Consider the following 12,816-nt stretch of genomic DNA (forward strand, 5'->3'; position numbering starts at 1 on the left):
CACATCAATGACTCTCTGAGACAAAGAGAAAGAGAGCGAGAGAGAGAGAGAAGAGGAAGTGTGAGGGGCTGACGTGGCTCTCCCTGCCTGATGCCATTTACATACTGAGGAACACCCAGTCAGACTCTCACAGGCAGCAGCTTTATAAAGCAGAGCCCAGTGAAGGGAGAGTTTATCAGGAACCAGGCACAGGGACAGGAGCACACACCATGATTTCACACATCCAGCTGATCTGGCCCCTGGTATTCTGTGTCACAGGTACAAATCTCTCTCCTTCCACCTTGAATCTTTAGCTGCTCTCCATTTCTCTTCAATTCCACTGACTTGTGATTGAAGGGAAAATGCTGAAACCAGAGGAAAGCTCAGTCTCTCCAACAATCTCTCATTTAACAGGCTCTTTCTGTGACAGTTCTGACTTCACTGTGTTTCTCTCTGACCCCTCAGGTATCAGTGGGGACATCATCATGACCCAGTCTCCCCCGGTGCTGTCAGTGGGACTGGGCCAGACTGCAACCATCACCTGTACGGCCAGTCAATCTGTTAGCAAGTGGGTTAGCTGGTACCAGCAACGAGAAGGTCAGAAACCCTCTCTCCTGATCTATGATGCAACAACTCGATTCACAGGAGTCTCCAATCGATTCACCGGCAGTCAATCAGGGACCAGTTTCACCCTGACAATCAGCAACGTTCAGAATGAGGATGTCGCTGACTATTACTGTCAGCAGTATAGCAGCTCCCCCTACACAATGATACAGAGTCATACAAAAACCTCAAAGCACACAGAATCACCTCCTGTACTGACACATCCATAGTTATATAAAATGCATAATAAGGGACACACAGTCCCACCGCCTGAACTGACATATCCCACAGTTAGATCTAAATGAAACTGAACAAATTACCCCATGCTGGAATGGTCACTGTCTGCTACACACTCCAGTCCCTGTGGTGTCTCAACGCTCTCTTAAGGCCTCATGTTTCCCTCTTCCACTCCATGGCCACATGTGAAGAACAGCTGCAAGAATTAACAACGAAAAATAAAGTTCACAACTCAGAGGCACAGACAGAAAGACACAAAAAGAGGGTGAGAGTGATCAACAGGCTGAGAGATAGGGAGAGGTTGAGAGTGAGAGAGGGAAGCAGAGAGCTGAGGTTTTTGTACAGCCTCTGCACTGGGAGCTCTCACTGTGGCTTACGTTCGGTAAAGGAACCAAGCTCAGACTGAGTAAGTAAACCTCAATCCTCTGTTAATAACCCTTTCAATACTGAAACTTTCTAAAACACAAATGCTGAATTGTTGAAGGTGTTAGTGGGGAGCTGTAGCGAATGAAATGGTTGATTGAGGAGCACTGTGTCTAACAGGGTGTCCAGCTGTATTTCTGTAGTTCCATTGCCCCCTTTAAGCAGCAAGATATAAGTCAGTCAGTTTTACTCACCGTGTGGAGGAGCTCTGTCCATTTGCAGCCTGTGGTCCCATTTCTGCAGCATGGAGTGAAATCAGTGAGTAGCCTCCTGCCAGTCTCAGTGTGACAGACACGGGCAGAGTTTGATGTGAGCTCTGGCTCCCTGTCCCAGTCTCTGATCTCACTGACCTCAGCAGCAGCAGCAGCAGCAGCAGCACAGTGAGAGACCGAGCTCCCACCTCCCCCAGCTTTAACTCTGCTCAATCACACAGTGACAGAATTGTAACAGTGCACACGGAGGCCGTTCCGCCCATCCTGTCTGTACTGGCTCTCCAAATGAGTGTCGTTCTCCTGCCTTCTCCCTGTCACCCTGCACATTGTTCCTTTTCAAATAACAGTCTCATTCCCTTTGGAATGTTTCAATTGAAGCTGCCTCCACCACACTCTCGGGCAGTGCATTCCACACCTTAACCACCCACTGGCTGAAAATGTTTTCCCCTCAGCTCACTTTTGCTTCTTTTACCAATTATTTTCAATCCATGGCCTCTCCCTCTCAATTCTTTCTCAGGTGGGAACATTTTCTCCTGGTTTACTCTGTTCAGACCCCTCCTGATTTTGAATTTCTCAATCAAATCTCCTCTCTGCCTTCTCTTCTCTGAGGAAGACAGTCCCAACTTCTTCAGTCTACCTTCATAACTAACATCCCTCATCCTCAATGGGTCAGATAGCCCACTCCTGCTCCTATTTCTAATGTTCTTATTATCTTATCTTCCTATGTGAGAGACACACATCAGATTTCCACATACCACTCTGTGGCTGTACCTTCCCAGTCTTATTCCCAACATTCCATGCAGTCTCATCCTTACACAATGACCCTGATTTAGAATTTATTACTCTCTCTCCCTCACTCTGAAACTGGATAAGAAGTTCCATTCCTTATTCTGGTGCTATCTATCTCTCCCAGGATTCTGTGCACCTCTGTGTTCCTCTCTGGTATGACCTCCTGGATCCCACAGGCCAGCCAAGTTAGTTTAAACCCTCTCCAACAGCACTAGTAAATCACCCCAAAGGAGCTCAGTCCCAGATCTGTTCAGGAGCAACCCGTCTGGTCTGTACATGTCCATCTCCCCCCAAAGCCAGTCCCAGTGTTAAAATAATCAAAAGCTCTACCTCCTGGACTGTCTTTTCAGTTCCACCGTCACCTGTGCTATCCTCCTCTTTCTCGTCTCAGTTGCGTGGGGCACTGGGGGTAATCTTGGAGATGGAGAAGAAAGTGAGGACTGCAGATGCTGTAGATCAGAGCTGATAATGTGTTGCTGGAAAAGTGCAGCAGGTCAGGCAGCATCCAAGGAGCAGGAGAATCGACGTTTTGGGCATTCCTGAAGAAGGGCACATGCCCGAAATTTCGATTCTCCTGCTCCTGTAATCTTGGAGATTCCTACTTTTGAGCTCCTGCTGCTAATTCCCTCTGGAACTCCCTACATTCTGACTGCAGGACTACATCCCTTTTCTCCTTCTGTCACTGGGACTGATGTGGACCACCACTGCTGCCTGTTCCCCCTCTCCCCTCAGGGTGCTCTGCAGCTGCTCAGTGACATCCTTGACCCTGGGATGACAACACACCATCCTGGATTCCCATCTGCAGCTGCAGAAACACCTATCGATTGCCCTCACTCTTGAATCTCCTCTCACTATCGCTCTTCCAGTCTTCGTTGTGCCCCCCGCACCCCCACCCCACCCTGTACAACTGAGCCGCCCATGGTGCCAGGGACTTGGCTCTGGCTGCACTCCCCAGATGAACCATCATTCTGATCAGGATTCCAAACTGAATCCTGGTTGGAGAGTGGGATGCACTCAGGGGATTTCTGTACTAGCTGCCTAGTCCTTTTGGACGGTCTGCTGCTCCCCCATTCCCTCTCTCCCTGTATACTCTGAAGCTGCAGAGTGACCACATCTAGAAACGTGCTCTCCATGGAGCTCTCAGCCTCACGGACTCTCCGCACTGACACCAGCTGCTGCTCAAGCTCCGAAACCCAGAGTTCCAACTACTGTCACTGACCACACTTCTTGTGCTCATGGTATTCCAGGAAGCAGGACAAGCAGTTCCCTCATGCAACCTGATGCACACTCTCACCACTCCCTGATTATCTTTTGTCAAAGTACTTTTGAGAAACAGCAACAGCAGCGCTCACAATCCAGTACTTTCAATGTCCATAGAATCATAGAATTCCTGCAGTATGGAACCAGGCCATTTGGTCCAACAAGTCCACACTGACCCTCCGATAGGTAACCAACCCAGACCCAATCCCCTACCTTTTTAACCTACATTTACTCCTGACTAATGTACCTGACCTACACTATGGGCAATTTAGCACGGCCAATTCACCGAACCTGCACAGCTTTGGACTGTGGGAGGAAACCAGAGCACCCAGAGGAAACCCACGCAGTCACAGGGAGAATGTGCAAACTCCACACAGACAGTCGCCCGAGGCTACAATCAAACCTGGGTCCATAGCACTGTGAGGCAGCAGGGCTAACCACTAAGTGACCGTACTTCCAGTTTTCCAGGGTTTCAAGGAATCTCTACATGAACCCAAAATACTTCAGATATAGGAGCAGAATTGGGCCAGTCAGAATAGAGTCTGCTCTGCCATTTGATCTTGTGTGATGTGTTCCTCAAGCCCATTCTCCTGCATTCTCCTTTTAACTTTTGATCTCCTCACTGATCAAGAACGTATCTGTCTCTGTTTTAAATACTCTCAACATCTTGGCCTCCATAGACCTCTGTGACAATGAGTTCTGCAGATTCACCACCCTCTGGCTGAAGAAATGCCTCCTTATCTCAGTTCTGACGGATCATTCTTCACTCTGAGGCTGTGCCTTCGGGCCCTAGTTTCTTCTACTCGTGGAAACACCTTCTCCATGTTCTCCAGGCCTCTCAATATTCTGTAGTTTCAATAAGATTCCCCCCTCATCTTTCTAAACACAATTGTATACAGATCCAGAATCCTCAACCACTCTTTATATGACACCCCCTTCATTCCCAGGATCATTCTTATTCTTTCTCACTTTTTGCTCTGGACCCTCTCCAATGACAGCACATCCTTCCTTAATAAGGAGTCCAAAATTCCAAATGTGTTCTGATTAGAGACTTATAAAAACTCAGCAGTACACCTCTGACGTTAAAGTTAATGCTAACATTGTAATTGCCTTTCAAACTGCCAATGGTGAACCTGCACGTTAACCTTCAGAGAAACCTGAGCAAGGACTCCCAATTCTCTTTGTGCTTCAGATTTCTAAAATCTTTCCTCACTTAGAAAACAGTCTGTGCCTCCACTCTTCCCACCAAAGTATCTAGCCTCACAAGTTCCCGCATTGTACTCCACCTGCCACTTCTTTGCACATTCTCCTAGCCTGACCAAGTCCTTCTGCAATCTCCCCTTTTCCTCAACTCCACCTGTCCTTTCACCAAGTTTTGTGTCAGCTACAAACATATGAACAATATCTTCAGTTCCTTATCCAGATTGTTAATAGATAATGTGAATAGCTGTGGTCCCAACAAAGATCCCTGCGGATCGCCACAAAGCACCAACTGCCATCCAGAAAAAATCCCTTTGTCCTTCTCTTGCCTTTGTGCCGGTCAACCATCCTCTACCCACCGCAACATGGGCTCTGATTTGACTTAGCAGTCTCCTTTATTGTACCCTGTCAAAGGTCTTGTGGAAATCCAAATGGATCACATCCACTGGCTGTCCTTTGTCTAATGCACTTGTTACCTCCTCAAAGATTTCTAACAGATTTGTCAGGCATGCCTCCCTTTGATGAAGCTGTGCTGACTCAGCCCAATTTTACCGGGCTGCAATTTTACCAGGTTTAAGGGTGAGATTCCATATACCTGCAATCTCACCCTTACGTAGACCTCTAAAATCTTACCAATGACCGAGGTCAGGCTAACCAGCTTATAATGTCCCATCTCTGCCTCCCTCCTTTCTTAAACAGGGACGTTACATTCACTATTTTCCAGTCTTCTGGGACCACCCCTGACTCCAGTGATTTCTGAAAGATCACAGCCAATGGCCCTACAATTACCTTAGCTATCTCCATCAGAACTCTGGGGTGTAGTCCATCGGGTCTGAATGATTTATCCACCTTCAGACCTTTCAGCTGCCTCAACCCCTCCACCTTAGTGATGCCCTCTCCACTCACTTCTGCTCCCAAATCTCTTGAAGGTCAGGTGTGCTGGCTGATATTTTAGTATCATGGTTAGCCCCAGGTGAGGTCCCAGAAGACTGGAGGACAGCGAAGACTGTGCCATTGTTCAAAAAGGGCTGCAAAACAAAAGCCTGGGAATTATACGCTTCACATTTGTGGTGGGTAAGTTGTTTGATAAGATAAGATACACATGCATTTGGAAAGAGTGGATTTGATTAGGAGTTGTCAGCATGACTTTGTGAATGGGAGAATATGCCTCACAAATTTGTTCAGGTACTTTGATGAATTGACCAGGAAGGTTGATGAGGGCAGGATGGTAGACGTGGTCTATATGGATTTCAGTGAGGCCTTTGATAAGGTTCCACATGGTAGGCTGTTATGGAAGGTTAGATTGCATGGAATTCAAGGTGGCCTGGCTAATTGGATACATGATTGGCTTGATAGTAGAAAGCACAGGGTAATAGGGGAAGGATCCTTATTGTACTGGAGGCCTGTGACTAGTGGAGTGCCTCAGGGGTCAGTGCTGGGCCCATTGCTGTTTGTTATCTATATCAATGTTTTGGATGAGAATGTACAAGGCATGGTTAGTGAGTTTGCTGGTGACACTCATTAAAAGCAGCATCGTGGACAGTGCGGGCAGTTATCAGAAATTGCAGCAGGACCTTGCTCAGCTGGGGAACTGGGCCGAGAAATAACAAATAGAGTTTAATACAGATAAATGTGAGGTCTTGTATTTTGGAAATTCAAAGCAAGGTAGGAGTTTCATGGTGAATGATAGCGCCTTAAGGAATATAGTGGAACAGAGGGTCCTTAGAATTCAGGTAAGCAGTTCTCTGAAAATGGAGTCACAGTAAATAGAGAAGAGAAGAGAGCGTTTTCTGCAGTGCCCTTCATCAGTCAGGGCATTGACTACAGATGTTGGGAAGTTATGTTGCAGTTATACAGGACATTGGTGAAGCCACACTTGGAATATTGTGTTCAGTTTTGGTCACCTTGTTACAGGAAGGATGTTATTAAACTGGAAAGAGTGCAGAAGAAATTTGCAAGGATGTTGCCAGGATTCAATGGTTTGGGTAAAAGGGAGAGTACATTTTTCTTTCGAGTGTAGGAGACTGAGGGAGGACCTCATAAGATCATGAGAGGCATGGATAGGGTGAATTCACTCAGTCTTTTCCCCAGGGTTTGCGAATATGGACGAGAGCGCATCAGTTTAAGGTCAGAGGGGAAAGAATAAAAGGGAACCTGAGGGGCAACCTTTTTACACAGAGGGTTGTTCGCATTTGGAATGAGTTGCCAGTGGAAGTGGTTGAGGTGGGTACATTAATAACATTTAAAAGGCATTTGGACAAATACAGGAAAGGAAAGGATTCAGAAGGATCTGGGCCAAGTGCAGGATTAGCGTAAATGGACATTTTGGTTGGCATGGACCAGTTTGGTCCAAATGGCCTGTCTCCATGCTGTCGGACTCTATGACTCTATGACATTGTCATGGACCAGGCCAGACCCTTCGAAACATTTTGAGAATGCAGTCCAGACCTTACCTTTTCGAATTGTGTTAAGCAAATGTAACCTGGATATTCCAGGATTGATACAACTGGCCAAACCGCTCAGCTTGAAGGGAAAGAGAATTTATTTACACACAATCAAAAGAAAACAGAATTTAGAATAACTTAACTATTTGAAAACCCAACTGACGAGAAAATGTAACTTGACAAAGAGCTGCTCCAATTTGCTGCAACAGCCTTGGTAAAAAGGTAAATATAAACACAGAGGTTCTTACAGGAGAGGAATTTCAGACAGTGAGTCCACTGGAAAATGTTGAATTGGGGAACCTTTCTCACCAGCAGCTTTCTTTATCCAGGAGCTTCCAACCGACTATTTGTCAAAAACAGCAAACTGGAAGAACTGGCCACTATCCTTTTATTGGACAAGTTTTTCATATAAAATCTAAAAGCCTTTTCCCTGACTGTTGCCCTAGGCAGTATCTGTTAGCCATGAGCAAAGTCCCTAACCCAGACAAATTGGAACCTCTGCCTTTACAACCCCTCTTGAAAAAAAATCCAAGGACAACTCAACCTTGTGAAATGAGCAGCATTGTCACACCATTGTGAAAGCTGATTTAAAGCATCGATGCACTTTTTCCATCATTTTTTTGTTCCCCAGTACTATCTCTGCCTTTTCCAGTGGTACAATTTCTATTATTGACTCCCTCTTGCCTTTCATATATCTAAAGAAAACCTCTTGCAACATTCTTTTATGTTCCTAGATCGCTTACCCTTATATTTTATTTACACACTCACCCTTACTTTTTTTTAGTTAATTTCTGCTGTTTTTAAAGGCTTCCCAATCCTCTGGCTTCCCAATAATCTCCACCACATTGCATGTTTTTTCTTTTGCTTTTATGCTGACCCTGACTTCCCTCATCAGCCACGGCCTCCACTCAGTATCTTTCTTCTTCCTTGGGTTGAATTCCTGCTCTGCCTCCCAAATTACTCCCAGAAACTCCTGCCATTGCTGCTCCATTCTCTCTTATGCTCAGCTTCCCTTCTTATCAACTCTGGCCAGCTCCTCCATCATGTCTTTGTAGTTACCTTAAGTTAATTGCATTTCCAGTACAACTGACTCCAGATTCTCTGTCACAAACTGCAAGGTGAATGCTGTCATATTACGGTCAATGCCCCCAAGGGATTCCTTCACCCTAAGTTCCCTAATCAGGTCTGCTTCATTACACATCACCCAATCCAGAATTGCCTGTTCCATAGTGAACTCGACCACAAGCTGCTCCAAAAACCATCTCGTAGACATTCCATTAATTCCTTCGCTTGACATCCCCAAACAACTTAAATTTTCCAGTCTACCTACATATTGAAGTCTTTTATGACTATTGTAGCAGGGCCTTTATTACATCCTTCTCTATCTCCTGATTTAGTTTCTTCCTCATATCCTGACTACTGCTGGGGAGGGGGGCTTTGCAAAGTTCTCATCATGCTCTTTCTCCCTTGCAACTCCCCAACTCTACCCACACAGATTGAATGCATTCCAACTCTAAATCCCTTCTTGTGATTGATCTTATTTCATTTCTTACCAATACGGTAACCCTACCCCCATCTGCCCATCAGCATGTCCTGTCAATTAGATGTGCATCCTTGAGGATTTCATTCCCAGCCCTCAACCCCTTACAGCCACATCTCTGTGAAACTCAAAACATCACACCTGCCAATTCCAATCTGCGCTACAAGCTCATTTACCTCATTTCGGATACTCCCTGCATTCAGGTACAACACCCTCAGTCCTGCATTGACTGCCCTCCTTTTCATAGTTGTCCCCTTATTCACGATGCCTAAAATTAATTTTCTGACCCTTTCCATAATCTATGTCCTATTAATTATTCTGGGAACTTTATTAACCTCTCCTGAGCCCTGCGTCACTTTAATGATTTTAAAGTCCTTGGGAACCTCAATTTGTGGCATCACTCTGTCTACCTTATTCCGAACTTTAAGTTATTTCTACTGTCAAGTTCCCCTGCACTTCTGTATTGCCTTGTGACAATACGACATTCACAAATTCTGATCCTTCCTTTTATTTTCTGGTAACAATCAAACCCATCACTCACCACGAATCCCACCTTCTCCTGTGCCTTTCATTTTCTCACGTTCTGTGCAAGTGAACCCGTTTGCTTTCTCTTTGGGTTGACTTCAGGTCAATATTCATCCCTGAAACATCACTGAACATGCTCATAATCTCATTTACGATTGCGCGATATTGCTGTGTACAAATTATGTTTTCTGCATTACAACAGTGACCAGTGTTCAGACAAGTCCCTCACTCTCTGTAAATTCTTTGGGAGAGTCTGACATACAAGTCTCTCTTTTGATGCACTGGGAGCCTTTCAAATATCAGAGATGCCATTCCATGGCTCTATTAGACAGACAGCAGGACTGTTTCCCCTGGTGTCCTGGTCAATATTGATTCCCTAATTAGCATCACTAAAAACCTGATCCTCGACTCATTGTCACCCAGCTCTCTGGGATCTTGCTGAGCACAGTCTGGTGGAAAGAGCCACTGCGACATCCTTAGGTGGAGGCAGGTGCAACATAAATACAAGTCTTTCTTTGAGGTTGGAGTCTCCTGAACCTGACCCTTGCCCATTGGATGCACGCTTCCATCTTCCAGGGAACATGGGATCATTAAGAGCAATGACACTGTCTGATCCAGGACACTGAGATTCTTTGCAGCCTCACCTTTGACCTTACCCCAGTGCTGAGCTGGAAGATTTGAATCAAAATCTCGAACCTTCTACATGGACACCCAACGTGACTCCTTCCTGAAGTGTGCTGATCCAACTCTGCTCCAGTGTTCTTAGATAAAGTTCTCCCGAGCTGTGAGTGATCAGAGGTTTGTTAAAGAGATGTCGAACTCCACCCCACATACCAACTCTTGCTCCATAGCTCTGGAGGCTTTGGTGTTTCAAGTGAATATCCAAGTGTTTTTTCAATGTGATGAGGGTTTCTGCCGCTCTCACCCTTTCAGCCTGATCCCACCAGCCACTGGGTGAAAACAATTACTCCTCAACTCCCCTCTAACCCTGCCCCCAATTCATTTTAATCTCTCCCCATGGTTATTGCCCTCTGTGCTGGTGGAAATCAGTCCTTCCTACACACTCTATCCAGGCCCCTCATCATTTTACACACCTCGATCAAATCTCCCCTCAGCCTCCTGTGTTCCAAAGAAACCAGTCCTAGCCAAACCAATCATTCCTCAAAGCTAATACTCCTCATTCCTGACAAAATCCTCCACTGTCCCCATTTCGAGGGAGATCACATCCTTACTGCAATGTGGTGACCAGAACTGCACACAGTTCTCTCACTGTGCTCTAACTGGGCTTCACTTGAGGTCAGAAGTCACACGACACCAGGTTATAGTCTAACAGGCTTATTTCAAATCTCAAGCTTTCAGAGCACTGTTCCTTCAGCACTGAAGTCACTTCACCTGAAGAAGGAGCAGCGTTTCAAGAGCTTATGATTTTAACTAAACCTGTTGGACTGTAACCTGGTGTTATGTGACCCCTGAACATGTCCACCCCATTCGACACCAGAGCCTCCATATCACATCAATAGTTTCACATCTTTGCTGAGACTCTCTCTTTGGGATGCCACTCTTACTCTTTTGGGAAAAGATTCTGAATGATCTCTGTCTCTGTCTCATCCTTGGAGGCCTCCCACTGCCCTGTCACTGATCTCCCATCAAGTCGATCGTTCCAGTACACTTTTACCAAATTACCACACAGTTTGGTAAAATGGGTTGCTCCCAAATGAAAGCTTTTACACTTGCTCCATGGTTCTCCATTTCCATCCTTATTCTCAATCTCACTGAGTTCCGATCACTGTCACTAAAATGCTCCCACATTGATAGCCCTTCCAGCTGCCCACATTCATTCCTTAAATGATGGTCCAGGACTGTCCCTTCTCTTTCTGCTGCGTCACCATCATCTTCTCGGGGACAGTTAGGGATGAGCAGCAACTGGCTCTGCCAGTGCCGTACATGTCCCAAAAAGCAATTTTTAAAATGCTAGTGCTTTTGTCAGGTATGCTAGGTACTGGATACAAATGTTCAAATGTTTTATCAGTTACTGTTCAGAGAGTTGAAGTACCTTCAAAAGGCAGGGATTAAAATTGTTTCTCTTGTCTTTCAGGCCGTGACAACTCTCAGCCCAAGCTGACCCTGCTGCCTCCCTCGCCAGAGCAGGTCAATACCAAGAGCACTGCCACCCTGGTGTGCCTTGCCAATCACTTCTATCCCGATGAGCTGCAGGTGCAGTGGAAGAAGGACGGTGCAGTCATTTCGGACGGGGTTCAGACCAGCAACTACCTGCGAGCTTCAGACAGCACCTACAGTGTCAGCAGCCTGCTGACCCTCTCTGGGTCTGACTGGGAGTCCAATGCTCGCTTCTCCTGTGCCCTCACCCACGTGACCCTCCCCTCTCCCCTCAGCAAGAGCATCAGGAGATCAGAATGTGTGTAGAGTGTTCGAGACAGTCCACAGAGGAGACACAACTTTAAATAGAACAGGGCTGAGCTGGCAGGACAAAGGTCATTGTCAGCACTGAATTTCAACTCTCTTCTTTCTCAGGACTGGCTTGGAGACACTTCTGAGCTTCAGTGGTTAAGGCAGGTCATTGGGATAGTGTAGAGAAAACTTTACTCTTTATGTAGCCCCATGCTTTCCCTGACCTGGATGTGTTTGATGGGGACAGTGTAAACTTGCGATGTCAAGTAAAAACTCTCGAAGATGCTAAAGACTGTCAGCTGTGCAAAAACAATGTGAACCTCAGAAATCTCTGTTTCAGTAAAACAGACCTCCTTCCTGCTCAGCCGCCAGTTCCAATTTAAGGTTTTGTCACTGTTCAAAGGGACAGGATTCTCATGTTATTGAGAAAATCTCCACAAGTGTTTTCCTCAAGCTCCATTGTGGCTGTGAATTTGTGTAGCTTCCTCTGTCTGGGCTGTTAATTGCTGACTGTTTTCTGTCAAAGTCAATCTGGAAAAGGGAATAAAGATGAAGATGATTCAGTCTCTGTCTCGTGTGTGCTTTGGAAATGGCCAGAGCTGAGTCCTCAGGGAAAGCTGTGTGAAGTGTTAACCTCCACCCTCAAGGCCTGGAGAATGAGGGGGAGAATAGACGGGGCAATGGGGTCCCCAGAGCAGGAGGGCAATGCTACCATTGTGTCCAGAAAGGGCACTTTCAGCAGGAATGCACAACCTCAAGAAATCTTTCCCAATAAATGGGGAAAAGAAGGAAGGCAGGAGGGGACAATGGGGAACACAATAATCTGATGGAAATTCGCCATCAATGCTCACCCATCCCTTAGACACAGCAAGATCACAAGCCAAGAAATTCAAATCAACTGTTAGGGAGCCAGAGCCACTGGGAACCCTATATTGATGAATATGACAAGCAGGACCTTGTTACTCAGAATAACAATTGAACAATAACAATTTGAGAAATAAATATTCCATAAATTAGACCTGGGTTTTCTTTACTCTTCAAATGAGATGCAATTGTCCTGGGCGTCCCTGGGGCCAGACTGAGAATGTTCCATCCGGGGGAGTCTGGGAGTCACGGCTGGGGAGGACAGTCAATGATAAACTGGTTCCACTTTCTGCTGTCATACTCTGTAGCCCCTGGGACATCTCAGTGAGGA

At 46.0% G+C, this 12,816-nt stretch overlaps 1 gene segment (V, D, J or C); it reads left to right on the plus strand.

Moving 5' to 3' along the window:
• The first annotated feature begins 201 nt into the window (after nt 1-201).
• Nucleotides 202-12,185, plus strand: LOC140479564 (Ig kappa chain V region Mem5-like). The segment is given in 4 exon segments: nt 202-258; nt 445-742; nt 1,194-1,225; nt 11,308-12,185. Coding segments are annotated over 4 exon segments (708 nt in total).
• Nucleotides 12,186-12,816: the final 631 nt, after the last annotated feature.

The sequence above is a fragment of the Chiloscyllium punctatum genome, chromosome 7 (genome assembly GCF_047496795.1).
Source record: "Chiloscyllium punctatum isolate Juve2018m chromosome 7, sChiPun1.3, whole genome shotgun sequence".
NCBI classification, from domain to species: domain Eukaryota; kingdom Metazoa; phylum Chordata; class Chondrichthyes; order Orectolobiformes; family Hemiscylliidae; genus Chiloscyllium; species Chiloscyllium punctatum.